The sequence below is a fragment of the Condylostylus longicornis genome, unplaced genomic scaffold (assembly GCF_029603195.1).
Source record: "Condylostylus longicornis isolate FDR11 unplaced genomic scaffold, ASM2960319v2 ptg000011l, whole genome shotgun sequence".
NCBI classification, from domain to species: domain Eukaryota; kingdom Metazoa; phylum Arthropoda; class Insecta; order Diptera; family Dolichopodidae; genus Condylostylus; species Condylostylus longicornis.
In genome coordinates this window covers 4,113,162-4,137,689 of record NW_026577980.1, presented here as the reverse complement: position 1 = coordinate 4,137,689, position 24,528 = coordinate 4,113,162, and the positions used below count along the sequence as shown (strand labels likewise).

Genomic DNA, 24,528 nt, shown 5'->3' with positions numbered 1-24,528 from the left:
AACTACACCAAAATTTATATAGAAAATTGAAATCTGTAACATTATTCTGATAAATGGTTTTTTATAGTAAGAGTTTTTAGTTACATAATATTCAAAATTTGAGAGAGTCTTAATTATACTCCGGAATTGTTGGAACATAATCATTTACGTAACAGTTGGAATTACATTGTTGATAGTTCATAAATGGAACGTTCTTCTTTTACAGAATAATTTTATTTTTTCAATTAAATAAATTATAAATTATTAGTGGATATGAAAACTCAACCGTAAGTATGCCAAAAATGTAAAATATTCTATTATACAATAGGGGATTTTCAATAATTCAGTTCTAGAACTTTCAGTGCAAGTCTGTGTAAATATTATCGAAAATTTCCTTATATTAACTATTAAGCGAATCTATTTTCCAATCTGTTTGTATTAATTATATCAGCCCAAGGAAACTTAGTCGGTTTTTGGTCAATAAGTTGATTGAAAAAATTCCAGAAATATTAGGATTTTTTCAAAAATATTATAAAATATTATTGAAATACAACCATTACGACTTTTTTTTATGTTGTTTTGAATCATAAAGTAAAATCAAATTTTATAATTTTATTTCATTCAAATGTTGGGGCGATTTGAAAATTTTTACTTGGAATTTCAATTGACAACGTGCAATGTGTTGCATTTCTAACATAAAATTGATAAAAATAGAGAGAAATTTTGATGTTGTCTACACAATCTTCAATAGTAAGTATAAGAATCTTTAGAAACAAAGAAATTAATTTTAAATTGAATAGATTTAATTATAACTCTAAAAATAAAAATCAAAGTATATATTATGGATATACATACATACATAAATCAATAATGGGATCGTATTTTTTAAGTAATTTTAAACTATTGATAAAGGAAATTTATAATAGAAAAATGCATCATGATTTTTATGCATGGCTGCAATAACAGAAATAAAAAAAAAAATTATTGGAAAATTCATGAATTAATATCAATAATTTTATTTTTTTTTTGTTGGAAAATGAGTGGGATATTAAAAAATGTTATCGAAAATTTTTACATTTTGTAATAAATTTTAAATTGAATTTTCGTTCAAATTTGTAAATTACATTAAAATGATTAATAAATTCGAAATACTTAAGTAATTACATACATATATCTGTACGAGTATGTATTAATTAAATAACTAAAATCACCAAAAATATTTTCAATTCTAATTTACATAAGAAGTGAGTCGAAAAAGTAAGAAGAAGAAAATCAGATATGCAATACGAGTTAGGACGTATTTGAGAAAAAATAAACATGAACTAATATTCCAAAATTTATCTTCATAATGTATTTTTATTTGCACATAATCTTATGCGGATTTTCAAGAATTTAGATATGCCCTAAAAGTTCTAAATTAAATCTTAAATCAACATCCAACATTTTTTAATTACATTATCTTCTATTAAATTATAATATCCTTGTAACCGTTATAAAAAAAATTAAAAATTCCTTCAGATTTTGCAGCTTGGATGTATCGAACGTGCTTTATAATAAAATCATGTAAAAAAATTATTATTGACCATACCTTTAGAAACTTTCATGCCTTTAGAACTGTTTAACTTAGACTGCTTATTTGAATGTGGTTATTTAAGATAAATAGTATTTTTCTCTTTCTTGACATTTCCAAAATCAAATCGAATTTCTAGTATAAAAACAGGTCTTTAACTTTTTTAAAAAATATATTTTTTTCATTTATTAACAATACAATGTATGTATATACTATGTATATACATGTAAACTTTATAATACGAATGTGAAAACATAAAATTTAAATTTTTTCTTTATTTAAAAATAATTTGATAAAAATATATAAAAAAAAATCAATTTTGTACTTCAAATGTCAGTTAGTATATGTACATAATTAGGATGAATCAGAGATATTATCAGCATTCAGTAAAGGATCGTCATCATCTAAATCAGATGAGTCGTCTTCATCATCACTTTTAACATAGCTTTCAATTGAATTTACAATTGCTATTGAATATAAAATTGGACATATTAAACAAAACATTACGATATTTTAAAACTAGATACTTAAACTAAATATTAAAAAAAAAAAAAACACATTTTTAATACAATATTTAAAATTATAAATACCTAAATTTTCTTGTGAATCACTATGATTCAACAATGATTCATAATTGTATTTAAGCCATAAATGTTTATCAGTTTCTTCAGTTAACCTTGGCCAATAAAATTGTTTACCTTTGATTGTTTTAATCATACGAACAGCTACATTAAGACCACGAATTTCATGAGATACAGCATCAATGCAACCAAAAAGATTGATACATAACACATTTAAATCATTTTCGATTTCAGCACTAAAAAAAAAAAAGCAAAATTTTAATTAATCTATGAAAGATTTTAGTAAAAATTTTTACCTAAAAATCAAATTTCTATTAGAAACTTCTATATTATAATCGGTAATATTAGGCGCCCAAATATACAATGTAATTATGGTTTCAGTTTGTTGCCAATTAACTTTGGGAGTTTTAAAACGATTTTGTAGTTTGGGCATTCTTTCTGACAATACAACAGCATCTAACTTTTTAAGAATAGGTTTTCTATTATATTTTCTTCTATTAAATATTTCGGTTGATTTCAACTTGTTAAGGAAACTATTGTTGTTTTCTTTTTTCTCTTCTAATTCTTTGTGATTCATATCAACTTTTAACATTCCATCAGAGTGTTTGGCGGCTTTGCTTTCATCCTCAACTTCTGTTTTATGTGAGACTATTTCTTCCTTTTGCACAACTTTTTCAGTTAATTCCTTTTGGGATTGGGGTACAATTTTCATAGTTTTTGGAAGCCCAAGCTAAATAATCAATCAAATAGAAAAAACATAAATATAATTCATTCAATACTAACTATTTGTGTGTACATTAAACTATTTATAAATAATATACCGATTCAAGCATATCCGCTAGGTCGCTTTGATCAAAATTAACGTCAAACTCACGTTCAGAGATATCTTCATTTAATTTAGTGTATTCAAAAATAGGACGATCTTCATCAGATTCCCATTCCTCAATATCAGATTGAGAGGACTCACTATTGTCGCTTCTATCGCTCGCAAACTCTATTTTTTCTATAATATCCATAAAATGTTCAGTATCTGGATCTTTCGTAGCAAAACCTAAAACATATTTGAATGAACTCAATAAATAATAGATCACGCTGATAAGTACAAATATTGTATTTAATATTTAATAAATAAAACTCATTAATGTTTTACCTTTGTTATAGATAATTGAATTGATTTGCATTGGATTCTTTTTATTAACACAATTAAGCAAAATTATTTTATAACTCGAATAGTTTAAAATTGAATTACTTTTCTGTAACTCTTCTAACATAGGTCTTGCATACAAATGTTCTCGATTTTCAAAAAATTCGCTATATATTTCATTAGATTCAACACCAGTCCAAAGTCCATCTAAAGTTTTTGATGAAATACCAGCAAGACCACATAGTATTGCCTAAAATTTAGTGGGATTTAAAATATTTTTGAAAAATAACTCGGTTGTAAACTAGTAAAATAAGATCAAAAAATTTTTTATATTTACTTGATATGGCATACAACTCAAAATGTTTTCGTTCGTTGTTAAAATAAATTGAGGCTCAACTTTTTTAACAGCACCAATATCAACGAAAAATAAAGTATAGATAAATTCAAAATTTCTTGAAGTAGCTCCAATAATTTTGCATCGACCATAGTATTCATCGTACTTAGCCAAACAATTCATCCCAATTTTGGGTTGCGCAATAGGTTCTGCTTCACTTTCTGCAAAAGAATCAATTCGAGAGTAAAGTTTTTTTAAGCTAAAAGTATACGAAATTAGTTAATTTTTTAAGATTTAACATTTCGACTTATGTAATAATTACTTTGAATCATTTTGTGAATTTTTAACCCGGACATAAAAGCTATTTGGAGAATTAAATGACGTAACTGTCACTCTTGAAAATTTGCTGCCTACTAAGGTAGACCACTGCTCTTTAAAAACAGTAACTCTACTTTCATTTATAAAATTCTTATCAGTTTTATTTATAGGAGCATCAAGTGAATGAAATGATTCAAGGGGTACCTCTGAATTATTTTCTCGATCAGCTTTATTCTTATTTTTAACAGAAAGTAGATTAAAAGGTTGCTTCAAAATTCCTATATCATAAGCCATAATTTTTATGTCATTTTCAATTTCAACATCTTTCGAAACTAATTTCTTTTCAAGTAAGCTTTTTTTAACATTAATTTTATCAATGTAATCTTTTAATGCTGATAATTCACTCTTCATTGTAATTTCTTTGACGAAAATAGAATCTGCCAAAGTAAATTGAACTACTGCTGTATTTATCATTTTCTTTTTAGTAGAATATTCATCAAACCACTTATAAACTGTTGAGATTGCTTTCGTATCCCACGTTTCTTCCTTATCATAAGGTACTATGCCAAGCAATCGTAATTCAGCAGCCTAAAAAATTTTACAATAAAAATTGAAAGTATATTCATTTACTTAAAAACAAAACCTGAAAAGGAAATTCTGCAAATTTTTTTGGTAAGATTAATAACTGCGACGATTTAAAAATTGTTACGGACCCTCGATCGACGAGCTTTGTACGAACTCGATAATCAGTTTCTCTTCTACTTTCACTAATCCATGTATATGTGTCCATATGCGAAATAATAAAATGTAATTGAATTTAAAATGCATGTACATATAACAAGTTTGTACTTACGTTTTTAAAACTTCTAAAATTTTACATCTATAATACTCTCCTTTGTCATTAGCAACACATGTTTCATTTTTAACAATTGGCATGTATGTTTGATGATTTTTTGAATTTTTAAAATACATATCAAATTTCATGAAAAAAGATGTATAGGCATTAGATTGCTTAACGAAATGCCACAAATCTGAATTTAATGGTTTATGTTCCAAAATGCGTACGTGATAAATTGTAGGGGATTCAATACTGAGCAATTGGAATTTAATCTGAAATAATTTAAACGTTACAACATAGAATTTCAATATTACATATTTACTTCTCCATCAAGTGGCAGGTCACCATTAGGAGTATCAGAACTTGTGAAAATATGACGACCTTTACATTGAGATATATTATGATATTTTCCAAATTCAATGAATTTTGAACAAAATGATCGATTTTCCATATTTAAAGATTTCTCACGTTCCATCTCAATAGTCTAGAAAAAAAATAATTAAACGCATATTAAAGAAGAATTTTAAAAACTTAAAATATACTTTTGCAAGTTTCCATATTCTTTCGTCAATAACAATATTATTACGTTTCAAAAAATTTATTAATTTCGGTAGCTGTTCATTATTGAATTCATCAAGAAGAATTAATGTTTTAGCTGGTTCTTTTTTTGGTTCAGTAAATACGTCAATCTACATATTAAATAGAAATTTTTATGATAAACAAAGGGTCATTACTAACTATTTTTCAATTCAGTTACTTTATCGTTAATTATTAATCTATTTTCATGATATTGTAAACACATTGAAAACCTATAACATATTTTCGTCCATGATGAACTTAAGGAATAATGAATTAAATTTTGTGCATCTCTTATATTTAATTCAGCCAAAACATCATCGGAACAAATCAAAATTGATTTTGTGACTGAGTTATTCCAATTAGCTTTTACGATATCTAAATCAAACTTTTATAAATTGAAATTCAATAATAAGAAAAATTAAGGGATCTTACTAATTTCGTCGAGATTTGATTGACTTGTACAAACTAAAACATTAAAACAGAAACTTCGAATTTCATGCGATAAATATTCAACATCATCATCTGCATTGCAAAGTATAACAGTTTTTTGATCCTCATAAGGATTTTTTTCTAAAAAATCTAAAAAAAATTAGAAAAATAGTTAGAACAAGTAGATAATTGTAAATATATGCAAAAAGTAATTTGTTACATCAAAATAAACAAATATTTATACTTAGAGCATAATATACAATAAAAATAATAAATATAAAAATAATATATGTATGTATTCAATATTACCAAGTACACAATTAAGTTTAATATCTTTTTTCACAATCTTCAAAATAAATTGCGTATTAGAGTAGACAGCCGATTCTATATGAGCTCCCACACAAATTAAAGGATTATTAAATGATTTTAATTTTAAAAAATTTTTAAGTAAACGTGTCCATATTCTTGAAGTAATTATAAACTGCAAATAATTATGTAAAATGAAATTATTACAAGAATTTAGTTAAGAATATCAATTTTACTTGAATATCATTTAATTTTTTAATTCCTAAATTGTCCATCACTTCACTCAAAGTTGATAGTTTTTCACGATTCCAAGTATTAATATTTTCAACTACAAAATGCTTTAATCTGTTTTTTGAAAACCAACGATACTTTTTATTTTTTTGTTCCAGTTCTCTTAAACCATTTGGCGTACATATAAGTATATCGATTGCTTTAACTATAGAACCCTATAAATTTTTTTTTAATAGTTAGCAACAATAAAATTTCAAATATATATTTTATAAATTTACTAAAGCTTCTGTTATATTGTGTATGTCTGTACAAAAAACTACACTACTTGTAAAAAATTTACAAATTTTCGTTAATTGTTCAGCTTCAGCTCTTGTACTCATCAAAATAATAGCTATAGGACCTTTTTCATTTATGCTAACATCTCCATTTTCGTTTTCCAACTACAATTTATAAATTTTTTTATTATTAGTACAAATTTCCACTATAACTTTTTTAAGAAATTTGAATTAAAAAAATTTTAATTCAATTTTACTTACAATTATTTTTAAAAAAATTATTACTTTACCTCTATTAAACTGCAAATAGCTGGAAGGTACGCAAAAGTTTTACCACTTTTTTCACCGTTTACCAAAATTAATGAATTAAAACGCAACAAATGGGGCCAACAATATTGTTGCACCCTATAAATTTCTCTGTGCCTGTTAAAAAAATTAGATAATTACAGTAAATTCATAAATTGTATGTACTCACAATTTAAATTTGTATGTAAATATTCGTTATATATTTCGAATTCAATTAAAGTTTCAGCTCAATAGCTAACCGTAACGAATATTGAAGAGCAGTCCCAAATTCACAGCTTAACAAAACTAATCAAAAGCAAGAGTAATATGACTTTGGGATTATTATTAAAAATCAGTAATATTATACGTCTATATTTCTGAAAATTGGTCGATAATCTCGAACTGAAATTAAATTATTCAATTTTTCAGTATTAATCGATTATTACGTCCGGAAGGGCTACGAAATCTAGATAAGGTTTTTGTACTGTCTCTGACGATAGCAATTTTTCATCATCAAAGGCAAAGACACAAGTGATTAAACACAAATGTTCGATCACTTTATTTCCCTATCCTTATTCAATTTGAATTAAAAAAAAGATATATGCATGTTATTAAAAATATTTTATTAAACCGATACACCTTTTTAGAAATTTCATAATATTTCACGTAAAAAAATTACGTCGGGTTTTTTTTCATTTTTTTGCCTTTTTGCTTTAATAGAGTTAAAACTAAAGATTTCCGTTTTGCTTTGATATCAGAAGTACACCATCTTCTATTAAATTTTTAACATCCTCTGCAGTTTTTCCAATATCACTTAAAATATCTAAAATATTGTCAAAATCAGCTTTATGTACAACTCCAACTTTTCCTGGTGTTCTAATTAATTTTGGAGATGGTTCTGGTATAACATTGCCATTATCTTTCAGTTTAAAACTTTTTCTTTCTTTATTATGCGAGTGTTTCCAAGCTTCTTTCCAATCTAATACCGGATACACGCAAGCATCATTGTTTTCAAAAATTTTTGACCACTCTTCTTGAGTTTTCTCTAAAAATTTTTTTTCTACAATTTCTTTAGCTTTTACATTATCAGTTGATTGCGAAACTAAATCATTATCAATACCAAGTCCTTCAATAAATTTTTCAAAAAATTGAGGTTCTAAGGCACCTACAGACATATACTTGCCATCTTTCGTTTCATATGTATCATAATAAAATTTCCCAGAATCTAGTAAATTATCACCTCTTGATCGCCCCCACAATATAGGTAAATTTTGAGACATTATTAACCAACTAGCAACATAAGCTGCACCTTCAACCATTGAACTATCTATTACTTGCCCAATACCAGATCTTGTTCTCTCAAGCAATGCCATACATATTCCAAGAGCGCAAAGAACTCCACCGCCGGCAAAGTCAGCCATTAAATTTACGGGCGGAGTTGGTTTTTCATTTTTTCTACCTAAAAGTGAAAGTATACCCGAAATAGCTAAATAATTTATATCATGTCCAGCTCTTTGAGCTAAGATTCCATTTTGACCAAAGCCAGTTAATCGGGCGTAAATTAAACGAGGATTCTCTTTTAAAAGATCTACTGGACCTAGCCGATTCCTTTCCATTACACCTGGTCTGTATGGTTCTATCAAAACATCGTAATTCTTACACAACGATTTTATTAAAACCTGGCTTTCTGTGTTCTTAATATTTAAAGCCAAAGTACGTTTTCCATGTTGAAGAATATCGAGTGGATTTTCGGGATGCTATAGTAAAATATTGATTAATTGCTTTTAAACATAAAATAACAGATATGTACATATGTATGTATGTATGTAATTTATTACTTGTCTTGAATTATGTTATTTATAAAGCCCTTTTTCATAAATAAAAATTGTTTTAAGAGAATTTTTGCATTATAAATATAAGAACATTTTGAATTAGAAATTTCCAATAATTTGAATTTTATATTGAGCTTTAAATTAAACAGATTTTATTGCAATTCTTTGCAAATAATTATTGCACAAAAACTATTTATAAAAAATTTGTAATGGACATTACACAGCAGGTAGGTAGGCACCTGCCTACATATTATTATCCTTATCAAAATATATCATAAATTAAATTTGAGAAATATTCGTTCAAAGTCTAAAATGAAATTTGTTGCCGGAATTAAATTTTTGTATCAATATAAGTAATCATGATTACCTTATCTATTCTTACAACTGAAGCTCCAAAATCAGCTAAAATTTTACCACATAAAGGTCCAGGTGCCAATCCACTAAATTCTAAAACCTTGATTCCTTTTAAAGCCATTTTATTTTGTTTTAAAATTATAAAAAACTATTAAATTAGTGTATTTAGTTCAGCTCTCAATAGTTCTAGATTGATAGAGCATAATTTTGCTGTACATACAATACATATTCATACATAAGTATGTACGAATGTACAATATAACTTATACAGCTGATGGTAACGGAATCTGCATTTTTGCATTTGTTGGAAATGTGTGTGAACAAGAAACACAAATTTCCAACAAACAATCACGATAATTTGTCATTAACAGCTGATTTCTAAAAATCATATAAAAAATTCAGGTAACTCTGTTTACACTGCTACTCTTATAACATCGACGACAAAAATTCTGGTCTGTTACAATATTTTATGAAAGAATTACGAACTGTATTTTGTTTAAAGAAGATAGCAAAAAGCCATTTTCGGCATAAACAAAATATGGCATTTTTGAAAATACAATGAGTTCATAATTCTTAGCATATTTTGAAAATAAGATTATACACATTATTTGGATCGAACTTAAAAAAAAAAACATGGCAATGAAGTGTATAAATTAAAGCATCAACGCATTTGACGTTTTTCACCTTGTTGTTATTTATATATTCTCAGAAAAGTTATTCAATTTTATTGTACACAAATACAAAATAGGCAATATAAAATGGAAACAGAAGAAAATGTATTATCTCTAGCAGAAAATAAAATTTTACTTGGTTTAGATTTAATTAATAAACTAGATCAGTTCAAAAAGTTGCCTGGAGTTCAAAAAATACAACGCAAAATAGGTCAAGAAATAAAGTTCTTAAATAAGGCAAGCAAGTAATATAACAAACCAAAAACCAAGATTAAATAATTTTATTTTTGTTAGGTTAAAAAATCTAATACTTTGGTTATTAATCATGTTATGTGCAGTAATTTAACGCATTATGAATTTCTTGTCCAAATCCTACTAAAGCAAAAGAATGTTATTCATGTGGACTGCCCATTTTTGGTTGACAATAGACCAAATCCCATACACGTAGATATTGTATGTGAAAATGGTGCGAAATGGATAAAAGGTATTTTTTTACTATTTTATTTTTTAAATAACTGACTCTTTAACTGAGACTAACAGAACATTATTTATATCTATGCATAAAATACTAAACTTTGCTTTTGTAAAATTTGTTTCAAAAATATTGACATAGGTATTTCCAGTTATAGCTAGAAATTCTAAATCAATATCTGACGCTGTTAAGGGGGGTGTTAGCTTTGGAGTCAAAAGTATTGTAGATCAAGCAGAAGAATATTCCAGGACTGCAGAACAAAATTTGTACATGTTTAAGAAACCAAAAGTAATATATATAGACATTTCTGATACACATGCTTTTTATATTGAAATAATTATAAAATTAACAATGCCATTACTTTAGGTACTTTTCTGTTTTAGTCATAATATAGAAAAGGAACTTTTAGAAAAAATACATATTCATGGAATAACAACTTCAACCGCTAACGATGAAGAATCTGTAAATACTTTAGAAGCTAATATAGTTAACGATAACTTCGATAAAATGCTAAACTTAGATATAACTACAATGTTGGCATATGTGAGTTCATTAACAAATGGGCAATGTAATTGGATTTTCCGGGAACCTCTTTTAACTGATCAAGCTATTAAAGAACGTAAAACACCTTTGAAGCCTATATTGGACAATTTATTTGAGGGAAAAAAATTAGTCTGTTGTCAAAGTGCAATGGATTCCTTTAAAAGCATTGTTAACATATTAGCAGGACCTGCGGAAAAAGAACGTGCCAAAGCCTTAATAAATCGCGTTGAAGTTAACCCAGATTTAGTCCAAATACCGGAAGAATTGAGAAGTCTTCAAATTTGCGGGAAAATAAAACCGAGAAGCTTGCAAATATTTGCTTTCGGATTTTTCAATAAAATAATCACAGTGACTTCGAATGAAGGTTTCATTAGATCTGTTAAAATGAAAGTAAGAAAACCAACATTAAATAAGAAAACTTAATAAGTAAAGTTCTTCTTTTAGGGTATCATAATACCTGTATTCATACATCAAGCCAGAGCTTTGACTGAATCTAAGCAAAATGATGCTACATTGATAGATATTACCAACTAAAATGATTTATGGTACCATCAGAGTGGCAGAATTCTATTTTTCAACTGAATTTCTTATTTTGAAATTAACATATTGTATATAATAACACAGTACGTACCCCAACATTTCCATTTTATTATGTACACCATGTGTGAACTGAGTTTCAACGAGTCTATTCACAGGGACTGGTACAACGCCATGAACCAGGACTGAATCTTTTCCAATAGTACTTGTTGGAACACTATAATTGAAAATAATAAACTTAATTGAAATAAAACAACTATTTTAATTAAATATTTAAAATAACGGTTGTATTTCATTATATTTAAATTAGAGGATAATTGTTTCATATCAAAATAAAAGTAAAATACATTCATATGTATATTTTAAAGTTCATAACGTTATACAAAAGAATGAAAACAATGAATCAATGATATATTAACAAAAACATTAAACCTACCAAATATCATCTAACTCCTCAAATCCATCTTTTCGAACACTTTGTTTATTATTAGTTTGATCTCTGTGTGTTCTTTTAATGTAGGGCTTTTTGTTTTCATAACTCTTTTTTTCTCCTTTTACAAAGTCTGGTGATTTATTTAAAAAATTACTTCTTCCATGTGAACTATTACTTTTTGTGGTGTAATGTGTTTGGTTTGTGTTTTCACGTTCTATAAATTCAATCTTCTGCTGTGAGGGGCTTGCTTCTCCAGTTGATGAGCTATTAGAATTATGTGATTTATGTAATTGGATCTCAAAAGCACGTAATGGTTTTTGAGATCGTTCGGAATCTGTTATTGAATGTTTTCCCAAAAATATTTTTACGGATTCTGCCATACTGACGGAAGAGTCTTTCGAATCTATATCACTTGTATTGAATTGGAATGAGCTTATTTCGTTCTCAGGTCCTTTTTCTTTTTCACGTAACGGTTCAATTTTGCTATCTACTTTACCTGTATCATTTACAGGAATCTAAAAAAAAAATTAAAATTGGAAAAAAATTAGAATTTGAAAAAAATTAAAAAAAGGACCGTTTTTAATATATTTTGTTGCATGTTTCGCATATCGTAACCGGCTGGAATATTCAACTGGGGTTTTGCTGCAATTTCAGCTAATGATTTCTTACGATTTTTTACACGCTCTAAAACCTTTTCTCGTGCAGTTTTTCTACTCTCATTTGAATCGTTACTACGACCAGAAACTGATTTATTCTCAAAAGAACGTTCATTTGATTTCAGCGGTAAGTTATCTATATTAAAAGGATCTTCAGCAAGCAATTTTTTATCATTTATATTTAAAATGGAACCAACTTCTTTAACGTCCTGCATTTTTAATTGCGCACTAGTTATTTCAGAATCATTAATTTCTCTGTACTCAACATTTTTTGATTTTAGTTCTCTTTCTTGAGGTGGAGTATTTTCAGACAAACTAATTTCTGCCACACTTTCACGTATATCGTTTTCGTTAATTGTGCTATCAAATTTCCGAATTTTTTCAATGTTCGTGTTGGAAAATTTTGAATTACCCAAATTCCATTCTTTAATCTTTTTATTCAAAGCAATTTCTTCGTCTAAATTTTCGTTTACTTCAAAATCTTTTTCTTCTTTCATAGTTTCCGAATTTTTTTCTCCTTGATTTGCTTTTACATCAGTTTCATGAAAAATTGTAATGCCTGAGTCAATCTTATCAGGTCTTGCATAATTATTTTTATTTAACGTATTTTGATTATACTTGCTAATATCATTTTCATTTGTTAAAACATATGCTCGCTGATTTAATCCAAGTTCATTTAGAATATGCACAAAATTATTTGCCTCTTTCATAGCACCTTTGCTTTTAATCAACATGTCATTAATACTAATTCTATTATTTGTGTGAAATGCTGCACGTAGTTCTCCAAAATATTGATCCTTAATTTTTCTCTGTATTACAAACTCCAAAGTATATGCGTCTTTCACTGCTTCATCAAAAAGTCTACATGTCTCTGAAGACCATTTCTCACAACGCTGCATTATATTATCATAACGGCGATAATCGAATGTCTAAAAGGATTTCAATTTTTATTACGATTAATAGGAGCAAATTACAAATTTTAATAGGTGCCTACTTGTTTTGCTGGAACAAGATTGTTTAAACCGCCAAAAAAAACGTTTTCAATTTGTACTTCAGCCAAATTTTTTGGAAGCTCTCTAATAAATTTAGAATTACTTGAGTACACTTTTCTGCCAAATAAATTTTAAATTTAATTTTATTTAATTCTATTAGGATATATTATATGTATTACCCATGATCTATTGCCCACAGCATGTATTTTTTTGGTGTTGCACGATATTCAAATATCTCTTCAACTTTAGCTCGACAGCATCTACTTTCAGACACAACATAAAGTAGAACAATCTAAAATATATCTATTAAGTTTAAAATAAATGGAGGTTATCGGTAATTAATACCTCCTTTTGTTTAGGAATATATTCTTTATATCGATTTGATGAAAAGCATTTGAATAACTCCTGATCTAAATTAAAAAGTTCTTCCGACACTTCATTTGAAATCCGATACCAGAACATGGAAGGATTTATAAAATGTGTTATTATAATATCATCAATAGTATAATCCTTTTCATTATATTCCGAATTACTATTCATTTTGAATTATAGTGTTTAAAATTTTGTTAAATTTAAAAAATACATTAATTTATTAAATTTAACACCGGAAAAAACCAAATTTAAAATTTGTTTTTTATACTTCAAACAAGGCACTTGCTTACAGTACACCGTACCTTACTGTGTTGTTTGAGTATAAGTTTGTTCGTAACGTGCACGTGTCGTTAAAAATTTTTATGTCTGTCACGGCAGGCAGCATTGCCGTCCCAAAAACAAGACGCACAAACGAACTTACTAATCAAAGCAAGGTTGACGGCAATATTTGATATTTTTGTAAAAAAAAAAATATTACAAGCTTTCTTATGGAAATCTCAACTTAACAAAAATACACATCTGCAGTTTGCACCGCCTTTGCTAAATAAAGTTCTATCTATGTCTATATAAATTTAAAAGTATACCTAAAATGGCCCAAGGTCCAAAAAATCCAAGTATTTCCATGAACGCAAAAAACTTTGAAAATTTCTGATTCAGGTACGACATTACAATAATTACCTAGTTTAGTATGTCTCGTTTACCTAGTATTAGTTTGGTTTTAAAACTAGTTTTTGATTTCAGAATATTGCGACTAACAGCACGCCCTTATGTAAAATTTAAAATAAAAAAGCTAAAACTTGAAGTAAAACTTCAAATAGATTATAAATAAACGTTTAATTCGCAAAACTAAGCGTTTTTGCCCAGATTTGGCTCTTTTTACTTGTATTTGGTGCATTTAATTTTTTATGAGTGGCAACCCTAATATTGATAGTTCAACTTTGGCTTTGTTTTACTTTCTTTTCTTTTCTTGCCAATTCTAATACACATATTTATTATCAATGCATATACCTCTGTTTCACTTCATTCATTATACTGTAACTTCTCGATACATCTACCTATTTTGAATTAATATTGTTTTTTAAATTAAGTTTCGCTTATAATGGTTAAACTAACTCCAGAATTGATAAATCAGTCCATGCAGTACATAAATCCATGCCGGGATAGAGAATTAGATCTTCGAGGTTATAAAATTCCCCAGATTGAGAATCTAGGCGCTACATTAGATCAGTTTGACACCATAGGTAACTAAAATTGTATTGTTCATGTAATTTTATATTATTATAATTTAAATTCTGTAGATTTTTCTGATAATGACCTGCGTAAAATAGATGGTTTTCCATTTTTGCCCCGCTTAAAGTGTTTGTTATTCAACAATAATCGCATTGTCCGAATAGATGAATACATACATGAATCTATACCAAATCTACAGTCATTAATTTTGACTGGAAACAACCTTCAGGAACTAGGAGATTTAGAACCCCTAACACATTTAAAAAATTTAGACACATTGTGTTTATTAGTAAACCCGGTTTCAACAAAAAAACATTACAGAGAGTATATTGCTTTTAAATTTCCAAATTTAAGATTACTAGATTTCAGAAAGATTAAACAAAGCTTTAGAAAGGAATCCCAAGAATTTTTTCGTTCAAAGGAGGGAAAAGAAATTTTGAAAGATATTTACAAAAAATCTAAAGCTTCAGCAAACATTTCTATAGAAAATAAATCACAAGCAATAAATGCAAGTCCGGAGGAAATTCAGAAGATCAAAGAAGCGATCAAAAATGCTAGATCACTGCAAGAGGTCGAAAGGCTAACCAAGCTCTTACAATCAGGCCAAAATGAAATGATGGAAATAGAATAATCAATTTTATCGAAGAATAAATAAAACAATTTTTATTTTCATAATGAAAGTGTATCATTAATATTTGTTAAAGGTAGTAAATTATTCTTTTTTTTTATTTTATGTAAATGTATATAATAATGTGTTAACTTTAAATAGAAGGCACTACAAGGTATATCATATATCAGAGTTCATAGCAACATTGCTGTAAATATCTCAGACTAAGGTATAAAAATGCCTTTTGTTATAGCTCCAACGTTACTTAAAATTTTCTTAAAATATATTGTATTACAAATCACTTTAAAGGAAAAGCGCAAAAAATGAATAAATATAACTAAAAAAGTAAAAAAAATATTTTGCTTGTCTTTACTAAAAACATGTACTAATGATAAGAAAATTTTTGGAACGGATATAGAGTGTCAATTTGTAATATCAAGAGATTCAATCTTTTTGCAACAGGTAGCACATTTTGAAGTAGTCTCCCTAAAATGTAAGAAATAAAATAAGAATTTAAAGGACAAACGAATTAAGTAACGCATACTTCAATTCTTTCTTTAAACGTTCGTTCTGCGCAATTTCATTCATTAATTTCTCTTGCAGAGATAATATCAAATCATTTTTGGAATTTATTTGCAACTTTAAGTGGGCTATAGTCTCCTCTTGAGCTTCGAAAATAGCCTAAAAATTTTTAAAATACATTATTAATTTTAAATATTTATAGTGTTTAATATGAATAAAATAAAATTACCCGACATTCTTCCATGCTCTCTGAATAGGACGGTGGCTCATCTAAACAGAAAAAATCACGAACTATCTTGGAACTTTTCAGCTCTTCATTTGCCATAATTGTATTTACAAATATTTGCAAACCTTGGACTCTGTTGTCCAAGAACACTGCATTGAAATTATCACCAAAAATTTTTTTTCTAGGTAATTGTAACTGAATAGTATTGTAAGGAAACATCTGTTTCAATTTGTTATTGAGTCGAACAAAGTCTGTGTATCGCCTGAGAACTAACCAACAGTCGTTCGTAAAAGAATTTTCTACTCTCAATTTATAAACAGTAAAACGAGCCCTTTCTTCCATTATTTCATACCCAATAATCGGTATTCTTACACCACAAGTATCTGCGAATCCATGATTTTCACATTCAGAAGGTGATATTGCAATACTACTATTATTTGAATATACAGAACCTTGCTGGCTCGTTCGGCGGGATCTCAATGATATTGATGAATTATTATTTTGAATATTTCGTTCTATCGGCCCAGATAACGTCAATTCGTTTAGTGTGTCTCCAACAAGATTCGTCTGTATTTCAGTTGCAGTCTCATAATTTAAATTTATATCACGCGATAAATTCAAACTTTCATTTCGATCATCATTTGTAGATTTTGTACTATGTTCAGAAATTTTAACTAAACAAACTTCAGATTTAGCATTTATTTGATTTCCACTCATTTTGTTATTTTTATAATAAGTTGAAAGTTTGGTGACATCATTTAAAGATTTTGAACGAAGTTGATGATTATTTGCATATAAATCTGTTTCAGTTAATCTTCTTTTCAAGCAAGGATACGATTTTGATCTTTTTAAATTGCAATTTTTATTTGAAATTTGGTTTAATTGAAAAGCTTTTTTTTGGTGATTAAGTTTTTTGTGACGTAAAGGAGGTACTGGATGTTTTTGGTAAAGTTGAGAATTATCACGCTTTCTTATAGCTCGTTTTGACATTATATAAAATTTGATATTCTAAATTTCAGCACCAATTAGGAAAGGTGCTTCACTTAAATATAATATCATAAGTACAACAAAATTGTTAACGAAAAAAGAAATTTATTGGTACTTTAAAAAATGAAAACAAACTAGATGTTTAAAGTTATTTCGTCTCAAAATCCAAAACTGAAAATAAGCACAAAGAAAATTTTTATACTGTATATTATATGGATGTACACAAATGTAAATTTTTAAGCAAAAGATTAAAATCAGGGATACGGTGAGTTTTAAGATATTATGTATTCCTTCAAATGAAAAATCAACAAAACCCTTACAATATGTCAAATTTACATACGTACATATGATTATTTCAGATTGTAAAAACTTTAAAATTTTGATTATGTGAGATTGGCAAAATCTCTGATTGCTTAAAATTTTAAGCTCTATCAGAATGCAAAATATTTTTTCAAAAAAATGTATCAAATTGACACTGACAAATGATGTATGCGCAGATTAGTGCAACATTTTTTTATTTTACTTTAAATGAATTCCTCTAAAAACGCACGCTTCCAATAAAACCAAAATTTAAGTTTTACTCATAAGGTGTTAACTAATGTTATTCAGTATTACCAAAAAAAACATATCAGAATCTGCTGTTTTTATAAGTAAAATGGCGATAATAACATTTTGTGGATATTTGGAACAGAACCAGAGGCGTTTTTAATATTGTTTACAATTTTCGTAGCAAAATTAATAGATTTTAACGTGAAGGCTGAGCACCATTATATATTAACAGTCATCAGACTTTACCATAAATTTTGTCGTTATGTGAACAAACCCTTAAACAAGTCAAAACTGACATTAAAATATAAAATTTACTGTTTTTAAAAAATAACGAAAACACATTTAATTTTGAAAATTTTATACAATACATTGGTACACAGGTGAAACATTAAAAGTTCTAACTTTTTAAGAAACCAAGTTTTTGGAAAAAATTAAAAAAATTGAAATATTCATGAAATATGCCAGTTCCACCAAAAGCAAAATTGTATAATAAAACAGGAAAATTGAAAATCATTGGACAAAATAAAAGTCACAATAACGTAACCAACAATAATGGTGCTGTTGAAGTTCAAGATAATGTAGCTGGTAAGTTAACTAGAAGAAACATTGGCGCCTGGAGGGAACAGAAAACTTATTTTGAGAGTTAAATTCATTATTTTCAGGTTCATCCAGAGATTCAGAAGCAGACTGTCAATTTGAGTTAGAGCTATGTTGGTGTATACAGCAATTGGAAAACTCTTTAAGCTCAGGAAAATTAAACGATAAGCAAAGTTTGTATGCAAATATTTTTTTTAAAAATTACTAATGCTTATTTTTTTTTTAATTCAGTCCAAGCAACGGAAAAAACAATAAAAACTTTGAAAAGTTCGACACAGCCTGTAATTAAAAAGCGACAACTAATGCGCTCTACCTTTGGTGACTATCGTGCTAAAATGAATGAAGAAGAAAAGAAATATTCTCTAGGTTAAAAAACGAATGTATGTATTTTAATAAATCAATTAACAGTTGTATCGTTTTAGGAACGAAACAAATAAAATTTGATCCCAAAGTGAAACAAAAAGATAAATCATTTTTCATAAAAAAATCTATATTCATGAAAACTGGAGACAAAGATTTCAAATTTAATTTTCAAGTTACGCAGGGAATTCAAGACTTAAATATCTCGAAACAATCTGAAGTTGGAGCAGCTGAAGAGAAAGATGTTGAAAAGGATCAAAATATTTTTCATTTTATTCCTTCCGAAAATACTTTTAAATTTGATTTTAAGTTTGAGTAAGATATTTTTCTAATTGATTTGATATCGAAATATCTGCATTTTGTGATTAAATTAATTAAATATAAGAACATGGCCTCGTTGTTTATATTAAAATAAGTTAAAATTGACATTGTTCTACTTATTTATTTCGCAGAATTAAGTAAGAATTTAAATGTTGGAGTTTTGATTTTCTTTGTTTGAGGTATCATATGTAAATATGCAATTTTGTGTATTTTTTTGGTTGAATTTCGACGTGATTTGGAAATATTAAAGGGGATATAATTGTACGTTATACCTTTTAGGCAGAATTCACTGCTCTCTATATTTTTTAAGGTTATTGTACACACAAAGTACCAATATATTTTTCCGCAATTTTGTTGACACAAAGTGCAAGGCCGCTATAAATTTATTGAATATTTAGAATATTACTTAATATAAATTTTGTCGAAGGTGAATTCAATTTAATAAACGGTATATAAGATATTCTAATATAATTACGTGATACAAAAAAAAATTATGCAGACATGAATAATGGCGCAAATTAATTTGTTTAAAAAACCTTGCAGCGATGACCAAAGTTTGTTTAATTTTTTTTATTTTGGTTCATAGATCGCAAAAATATGTTTCTCAACCTTCGCATAGCTGAAATGACATGTGTCAAGCACATAAACAGTCCAAAAAAGCACATCAGAAACAAAACAACCGCATGGATGTACAAAAACATTATGTATAGCTCTATGCAATAAAGAGTCTAAAAGTTTTTTTGACAAATATAAATGTTTTTCGTACTGCGAGCTCTAAAAAATAATAAAATAGGGAAAAAAAAGTTGTGCAAAATTGAAAAAAAAAAACTTTGATTAAATATATTTATGTATACATTAAAAGTAAACAGGTAAAATTATACAAACTAAATCATATTAAATGAAAATAAAAAGAAAGGTACAAAATGCAAAGAAATCATTGACCAAAAAAATTTGTAAAATTCGTTAAACTTTGACTAACGTTATTCCCCTATATTTAGCGTCAATATAAATATAACATTTTTTTTTTTAATCTGAAAACATCACTTACATATATTTATGACAAATTACCTAACGAAACATAAATATTTTATGAAAATTAGCACAACCAAGTGTCAAATTTTAAATATTCCCCAGCGAGTTCAATCAAATCGAAATATTGAAAAATTTCTATGATTTTTGGAGAGATCTACTTACTGGATAAAATAAAAAATATCAGTTCTTACAAAACTTTAACAGTTTTATTTATACATTTTGTGTAAAATTTCACACAAAAAATTCGACGAAGAGAAAAAAGTAATGTTACTTTTTGGTTTACGCTGTCAAAATTTTTTTCTTATATTGCATCATATAAATCATGTTCGCTGGCTTCAAAAATTTTCTGCTCCATTTTGTCCATATAGTGACTTATCAAATTTTTGTATGATTTGCTGAGATGTTATATGAAAGTAGTGAGGTGTAGAACTACTTTTAGCAAAGCTGAGTCTTCCAAGTTAATATACTCAGCGAGCATGACATTTTTGCAAAATTGGGAAAATTTAACATAAATCTAAAAATCTGGCAACCCTACTTAAACAAACTGAATAAAATTATCAAAATGACAATTATACTTGCTAAAAAATAAATATTATATACTATATGGAATAAATCCAAAATACTACATAATAACTAAAATGTCGACATCTACAACACAAGGAGTAGCTACAGAAAATGCTATGCCAAAATTTAAGAAGAAGTCTTTTATCAATTACCATTCAAAAAATAAAAAAAGTCAGTGGAAATCGCTAAAACAAATTGTAACCTATGAAAGAAGTTTACCATGGAGTGAAGATGCCGTGATATATTCAAGTTTAAATCCGGTATTTAAAGGCTGAATTTTTGTATTTACATATAAATTTAAAAATTACCAAAAATCTTTTCAGCCGCCTTCGTTTTATCCTGCAAAAAAATATTCAGATATTTCCGGATTAATTGGTAAAAGTATAGCACAGCACAAAATACTGAAAATTGCTAAAAAATATGCATTTATTTTTAGGATTATATACAGACCCCGAAACAAAAATCCGATATCATAACAGCGAGGAGTATATAACTGTTAAAAATTTACCTATGGATTTACGTGCTGGATATTTGCAATTAAGGGGAGCCACAAATATAGTTGGTTAATGAAATGAAATTTTAAAACAATAAAAGAGAAAATAAAAAAATTATAGTTTAAATTATTTTTAAATTTACACAAAATGAAGCATGATTCTCCATAAAACAAAATCTATAATTTTACTCATATCCTTGTGACACATGTCACTTACTATTTCGACTGTGTTCAAAATAAAAAAATTGCCCATCCATGTAAGACCTAGATTGAAACATAATAAGTTTTTTTCTTAAATTTATTAGTTAACTGGAAGATTACAATTTTTTACTGAAAATATTACATTTTAATTACGTATACGTTTAATTACTTTTTTTTTTTATTTTAAAATCGTACCTTTGTTGGGTGGATTTTTTTTAAATTTTTATGGCTAAATTATTCATAATATAAAGATCATTAGAATAATTGGAACTTTAGAAATTTTTTATTTTTTGGCAAATAGCTTCTGGCATTTAGTTTTAAAAATTATGAATATAAACTATTTTCAATATTCATTTCCAGGTGACTCGTTACGGGAATTAGCGCTTTGAGCTAAATATAAATATAAAAATTACATTAATTAATCTATTTGAATTGTATGAAATGATTATCTAGTTATCTGTATCTTACATTGATTTGAAGTATTATCAGTTGCGTGTTCTAACATTGGTTGAAGAATTCTTCGCCTTGCATTAATAAACCAATTATTTACTTGCAGAAGTGTTAAATTTGTCTGAGCAGCAATTGCACGTTTTTCATCCTCTGTTGGATATGGATGAACCAAATGCTGAAATAGCCAAGCTCTCATAACACTTGTAGCTTGTTTTGGTAAAATTCCACGTTTATGCTTCTTTGATTCTGATTGATTTGAGTAATTGGAATTGAAATCGTCGTTATCTGAATCATATTCGGAATCTATTTCATCAGAACTGTTACATGGAGATAATTGGCTTGAATATCGTTCTACAGATAATGTATTGCATCCTATTTGACTAATATCAGCTGAATCTATATTTATATTAGAGGAACTCAAAAGACTAATCTCACTTGAAATTGGCATCGTTGTTTGTTGAGCGGTTGCTTGTTGCATTGTAGGAAACTGATTTACATTAGGAGTAACATTTGTAGTGGAATCGCTGTTTGTTGTATTAAAATTATTTTCACTTAAACTATTATCCTGATGTAGACTGAATACATCAGAATTTAAATTAGTATACTCATTGGAATTTCTTGCACTTAAAGTATTTATCGGACTATTTGAATTAGACATGTTGTTATTTGTTTCAAGAGGATAATCTGACCGTAATAAATTCTCCGATTGCATTTTGCTGCGCAAACAGCTTATATACCTTGTACAAAAATCTTTGCATAATTCTTGCACCTTTTCAAGTTCTAACAAGTGAATTCTTAGTACTTGAAGAGCTTTTGTCATAAGTCCATCTAATTCTGCATTGTTAGTGAAGAGAGGCCGTTTTTCTTTTTCAAGTATTTGAACGAAAGCTTGAATATCATTTGAAAATGCATCATTTTCTATATTATTTCCATTATTTTTTGGAGAATTTTTTGAAGATTGTGGAAAATATCCTTGTGTTGCTTGTTCACATTTTTCTAACAACAAAGCTAGCAAAGAAAATAAAGGATGCTTATATACGGCACGTTTATCTGCTTCAAATTGAGCTTGATCGATTACAACACCAGTATTACCATTTACAGTCGGCGATATATTATTATCTTGCATGCTTTTTCTATAATTATCTTCGTCAATATCAGTTAGATCATCAGATAAAGAATCACCGGACAATTCTTGTTCTTTCTTATTTTCGCTTCGTAAATTAAATTGTTGAAGCTTCATACTGTTTCCTATAAAAACAGCTTGGTCTAGAGTTATATCGTTCCATTAGCTTTATATCGTAAGTATTTTTATATTTTTTTCTTTTATAAATAAAAATTTTTTAACATTTAAAAATATAACAAGTGCGTGTTTATATTTTATCGTATAATCACAAAATTAATTCGTATACTTGAGATAATTGGATGGTTTTGTTAATTATAACTCGTAAAAAGTTTTAATTTACATTAAAATTACTATTTGAGTTTACATTTTTTAAGGAAATGTAATAAAAAAATTAAAAAATTTTCATTTCCTCTGAGGTTTCTCCTGTCGGCAAAACTTCCATAAGTTATCTGAAAAAATCGATTTTTTTTTCTTTGTAATAAACAGTCAAACTTCTACTTTTATATATAAATTATCTTTGGTAAAGTAAATAGTTATTGGAAAATAAATTATAATTTATTGATTATAATTTTGCAATGTATTAAAAATTAATTCTAAAATTATTATAATTAGAAGAATTTTATTTAAACATTAAAAATTCATTAATACCCTGTAGGTACCATATGAACGAAAATATAAATTATATTTAACATTCAAATTATATAACCAGGAAGAAAATTAGTTAATAAAGTTTGTCTACAGGATAAGCAAAAACATAAAATAAATTTTTTATAAAATGTTTAAAGATTTATATATTTTACTTTTACTAAAAAAAAAATCTCACTTTTTAATACTGAAATAGAAGAATTGCGTTTATCAATAAATTTTTTTGACAAGTAAATGTTTCAACTATGTATTTTGTTTCAAACAAAATTATAACAATTGTTTACAGTTTCGTTAAGTATTGGCGTTTACGAGTCGCAGTCGCTATTACTTAGTCCAAGAAGTTTCATATATATACCGGTATATCCATATTTAAGGAGATAACCATTACTTTGTTGTTGTAAAAAAGAATAGCAAAACTGAATAAAAAGCATTATTAAATTTTCTTTAGTTTATTTAGTTATTGAGTCTTCACTTAAATTTTATAGTCACTTTTTTTACACTGACCCACTGACTTTTACACTGATTCGCACTGATCCACTGATTTGACAATGGTTAAGATTGGTTGGTCAATTATGCCAAAGAAAGTCCTTCAAACAAATTAACTCTATCTCTCTGCTGTACTGAATTTTATATTGTGAGTAATAAAAGAAGTATGAAGTTAATTCTTTAGGATGTGTTAAAAAGAGTAGACAAATTGTTAAAATCTTTAGAAAAAGATAGTCTGTTTGTACAATTTGTATTGTAAAAAGATTACATTTCGCAATAAAGTAAAAATTGCATTTAAACTGGTCGAAATTTTATACACAATAATGTTTTCAAGGTGAGAGAGATTTATAAAAAAAAAAAAATTGCGGCAAATGATGATCTACCGATGCTTCGACTATTTTTTC

General features: G+C 27.2%; 7 protein-coding genes across 7 annotated transcripts; 4 read left to right on the top strand and 3 right to left on the bottom strand.

The window, feature by feature from the left end:
• Positions 1-1,760: 1,760 nt before the first annotated feature.
• LOC129619223 (putative ATP-dependent RNA helicase TDRD12) lies at positions 1,761-14,023 on the bottom strand. The gene is made up of 23 exons (XM_055534367.1): positions 13,705-14,023; positions 13,539-13,651; positions 13,362-13,476; positions 12,286-13,296; positions 11,715-12,226; positions 11,373-11,495; positions 6,875-7,007; positions 6,588-6,749; positions 6,315-6,524; positions 6,082-6,253; positions 5,776-5,922; positions 5,522-5,718; positions 5,307-5,453; positions 5,087-5,248; positions 4,780-5,036; positions 4,570-4,693; positions 3,931-4,514; positions 3,612-3,867; positions 3,281-3,524; positions 2,952-3,181; positions 2,427-2,860; positions 2,140-2,366; positions 1,761-2,016 (listed from the first exon to the last, which is right to left on the bottom strand). Exons 1-23 carry the CDS (start codon positions 13,897-13,899, stop codon positions 1,904-1,906), a joined length of 5,868 nt encoding a protein of 1,955 aa, XP_055390342.1. The 5' UTR covers positions 13,900-14,023; the 3' UTR covers positions 1,761-1,903.
• LOC129619224 (alpha-methylacyl-CoA racemase) lies at positions 7,472-9,204 on the bottom strand. The gene is made up of 2 exons (XM_055534368.1): positions 9,069-9,204; positions 7,472-8,626 (listed from the first exon to the last, which is right to left on the bottom strand). Exons 1-2 carry the CDS (start codon positions 9,174-9,176, stop codon positions 7,598-7,600), a joined length of 1,137 nt encoding a protein of 378 aa, XP_055390343.1. The 5' UTR covers positions 9,177-9,204; the 3' UTR covers positions 7,472-7,597.
• LOC129619225 (UPF0415 protein C7orf25 homolog) lies at positions 9,775-11,409 on the top strand. Its single transcript, XM_055534369.1, has 5 exons — positions 9,775-9,963; positions 10,021-10,210; positions 10,350-10,486; positions 10,565-11,131; positions 11,186-11,409. Exons 1-5 carry the CDS (start codon positions 9,814-9,816, stop codon positions 11,273-11,275), a joined length of 1,134 nt encoding a protein of 377 aa, XP_055390344.1. The 5' UTR covers positions 9,775-9,813; the 3' UTR covers positions 11,276-11,409.
• A 722-nt stretch (positions 14,024-14,745) lies between the features above and the next one.
• Positions 14,746-15,870, top strand: LOC129619233 (probable U2 small nuclear ribonucleoprotein A'). Its single transcript, XM_055534377.1, has 3 exons — positions 14,746-14,972; positions 15,030-15,665; positions 15,731-15,870. The coding sequence occupies exons 1-2, from the start codon at positions 14,831-14,833 to the stop codon at positions 15,590-15,592; spliced, it is 705 nt and encodes a 234-aa protein (XP_055390352.1). The 5' UTR covers positions 14,746-14,830; the 3' UTR covers positions 15,593-15,665; positions 15,731-15,870.
• Positions 15,871-15,914: 44 nt separating this feature from the next.
• Positions 15,915-23,810, bottom strand: LOC129619330 (uncharacterized). Its single transcript, XM_055534571.1, has 7 exons — positions 23,642-23,810; positions 21,889-23,442; positions 21,793-21,810; positions 21,437-21,483; positions 16,320-17,324; positions 16,113-16,249; positions 15,915-16,054 (listed from the first exon to the last, which is right to left on the bottom strand). Exons 2-7 carry the CDS (start codon positions 23,108-23,110, stop codon positions 15,991-15,993), a joined length of 2,493 nt encoding a protein of 830 aa, XP_055390546.1. The 5' UTR covers positions 23,111-23,442; positions 23,642-23,810; the 3' UTR covers positions 15,915-15,990.
• On the top strand, positions 18,208-19,215 carry LOC129619234 (UPF0488 protein CG14286). Its single transcript, XM_055534378.1, has 4 exons — positions 18,208-18,437; positions 18,515-18,622; positions 18,681-18,815; positions 18,872-19,215. The coding sequence occupies exons 1-4, from the start codon at positions 18,311-18,313 to the stop codon at positions 19,126-19,128; spliced, it is 627 nt and encodes a 208-aa protein (XP_055390353.1). The 5' UTR covers positions 18,208-18,310; the 3' UTR covers positions 19,129-19,215.
• On the top strand, positions 20,699-21,349 carry LOC129619235 (INO80 complex subunit C). Its single transcript, XM_055534379.1, has 3 exons — positions 20,699-20,986; positions 21,050-21,101; positions 21,163-21,349. Exons 1-3 carry the CDS (start codon positions 20,801-20,803, stop codon positions 21,291-21,293), a joined length of 369 nt encoding a protein of 122 aa, XP_055390354.1. The 5' UTR covers positions 20,699-20,800; the 3' UTR covers positions 21,294-21,349.
• Positions 23,811-24,528: the final 718 nt, after the last annotated feature.

Coding starts and splice junctions, on each gene's coding strand:
- LOC129619224 (XM_055534368.1), bottom strand. CDS start 9,176: ATGGCTTTAAAAGGAATCAAGGTTTTAGAATTTAGTGGATTGGCACCT. Junction 8,627..9,068: donor CAGTTGTAAGAATAGATAAG/GTAATCATGATT, acceptor ATTTTACTATAG/CATCCCGAAAATCCACTCGA.
- LOC129619225 (XM_055534369.1), top strand. CDS start 9,814: ATGGAAACAGAAGAAAATGTATTATCTCTAGCAGAAAATAAAATTTTA. Junction 9,964..10,020: donor AAATAAAGTTCTTAAATAAG/GCAAGCAAGTAA, acceptor TATTTTTGTTAG/GTTAAAAAATCTAATACTTT. Junction 10,211..10,349: donor TGGTGCGAAATGGATAAAAG/GTATTTTTTTAC, acceptor AGGTATTTCCAG/TTATAGCTAGAAATTCTAAA.
- LOC129619223 (XM_055534367.1), bottom strand. CDS start 13,899: ATGAATAGTAATTCGGAATATAATGAAAAGGATTATACTATTGATGAT. Junction 12,227..12,285: donor AACAAAATATATTAAAAACG/GTCCTTTTTTTA, acceptor TTTTTTTTTTAG/ATTCCTGTAAATGATACAGG. Junction 11,496..11,714: donor GAGGAGTTAGATGATATTTG/GTAGGTTTAATG, acceptor TTTCAATTATAG/TGTTCCAACAAGTACTATTG.
- LOC129619233 (XM_055534377.1), top strand. CDS start 14,831: ATGGTTAAACTAACTCCAGAATTGATAAATCAGTCCATGCAGTACATA. Junction 14,973..15,029: donor AGATCAGTTTGACACCATAG/GTAACTAAAATT, acceptor TAAATTCTGTAG/ATTTTTCTGATAATGACCTG.
- LOC129619234 (XM_055534378.1), top strand. CDS start 18,311: ATGCCAGTTCCACCAAAAGCAAAATTGTATAATAAAACAGGAAAATTG. Junction 18,623..18,680: donor AAAATTAAACGATAAGCAAA/GTTTGTATGCAA, acceptor TTTTTAATTCAG/TCCAAGCAACGGAAAAAACA. Junction 18,816..18,871: donor AGAAAAGAAATATTCTCTAG/GTTAAAAAACGA, acceptor GTATCGTTTTAG/GAACGAAACAAATAAAATTT.
- LOC129619235 (XM_055534379.1), top strand. CDS start 20,801: ATGTCGACATCTACAACACAAGGAGTAGCTACAGAAAATGCTATGCCA. Junction 20,987..21,049: donor TATATTCAAGTTTAAATCCG/GTATTTAAAGGC, acceptor AAATCTTTTCAG/CCGCCTTCGTTTTATCCTGC. Junction 21,102..21,162: donor AGATATTTCCGGATTAATTG/GTAAAAGTATAG, acceptor ATTTATTTTTAG/GATTATATACAGACCCCGAA.
- LOC129619330 (XM_055534571.1), bottom strand. CDS start 23,110: ATGAAGCTTCAACAATTTAATTTACGAAGCGAAAATAAGAAAGAACAA. Junction 17,325..21,436: donor TTTTGAACACAGTCGAAATA/GTAAGTGACATG, acceptor GCTGAAATTTAG/AATATCAAATTTTATATAAT. Junction 16,055..16,112: donor CGTTTAAAGAAAGAATTGAA/GTATGCGTTACT, acceptor CTTACATTTTAG/GGAGACTACTTCAAAATGTG.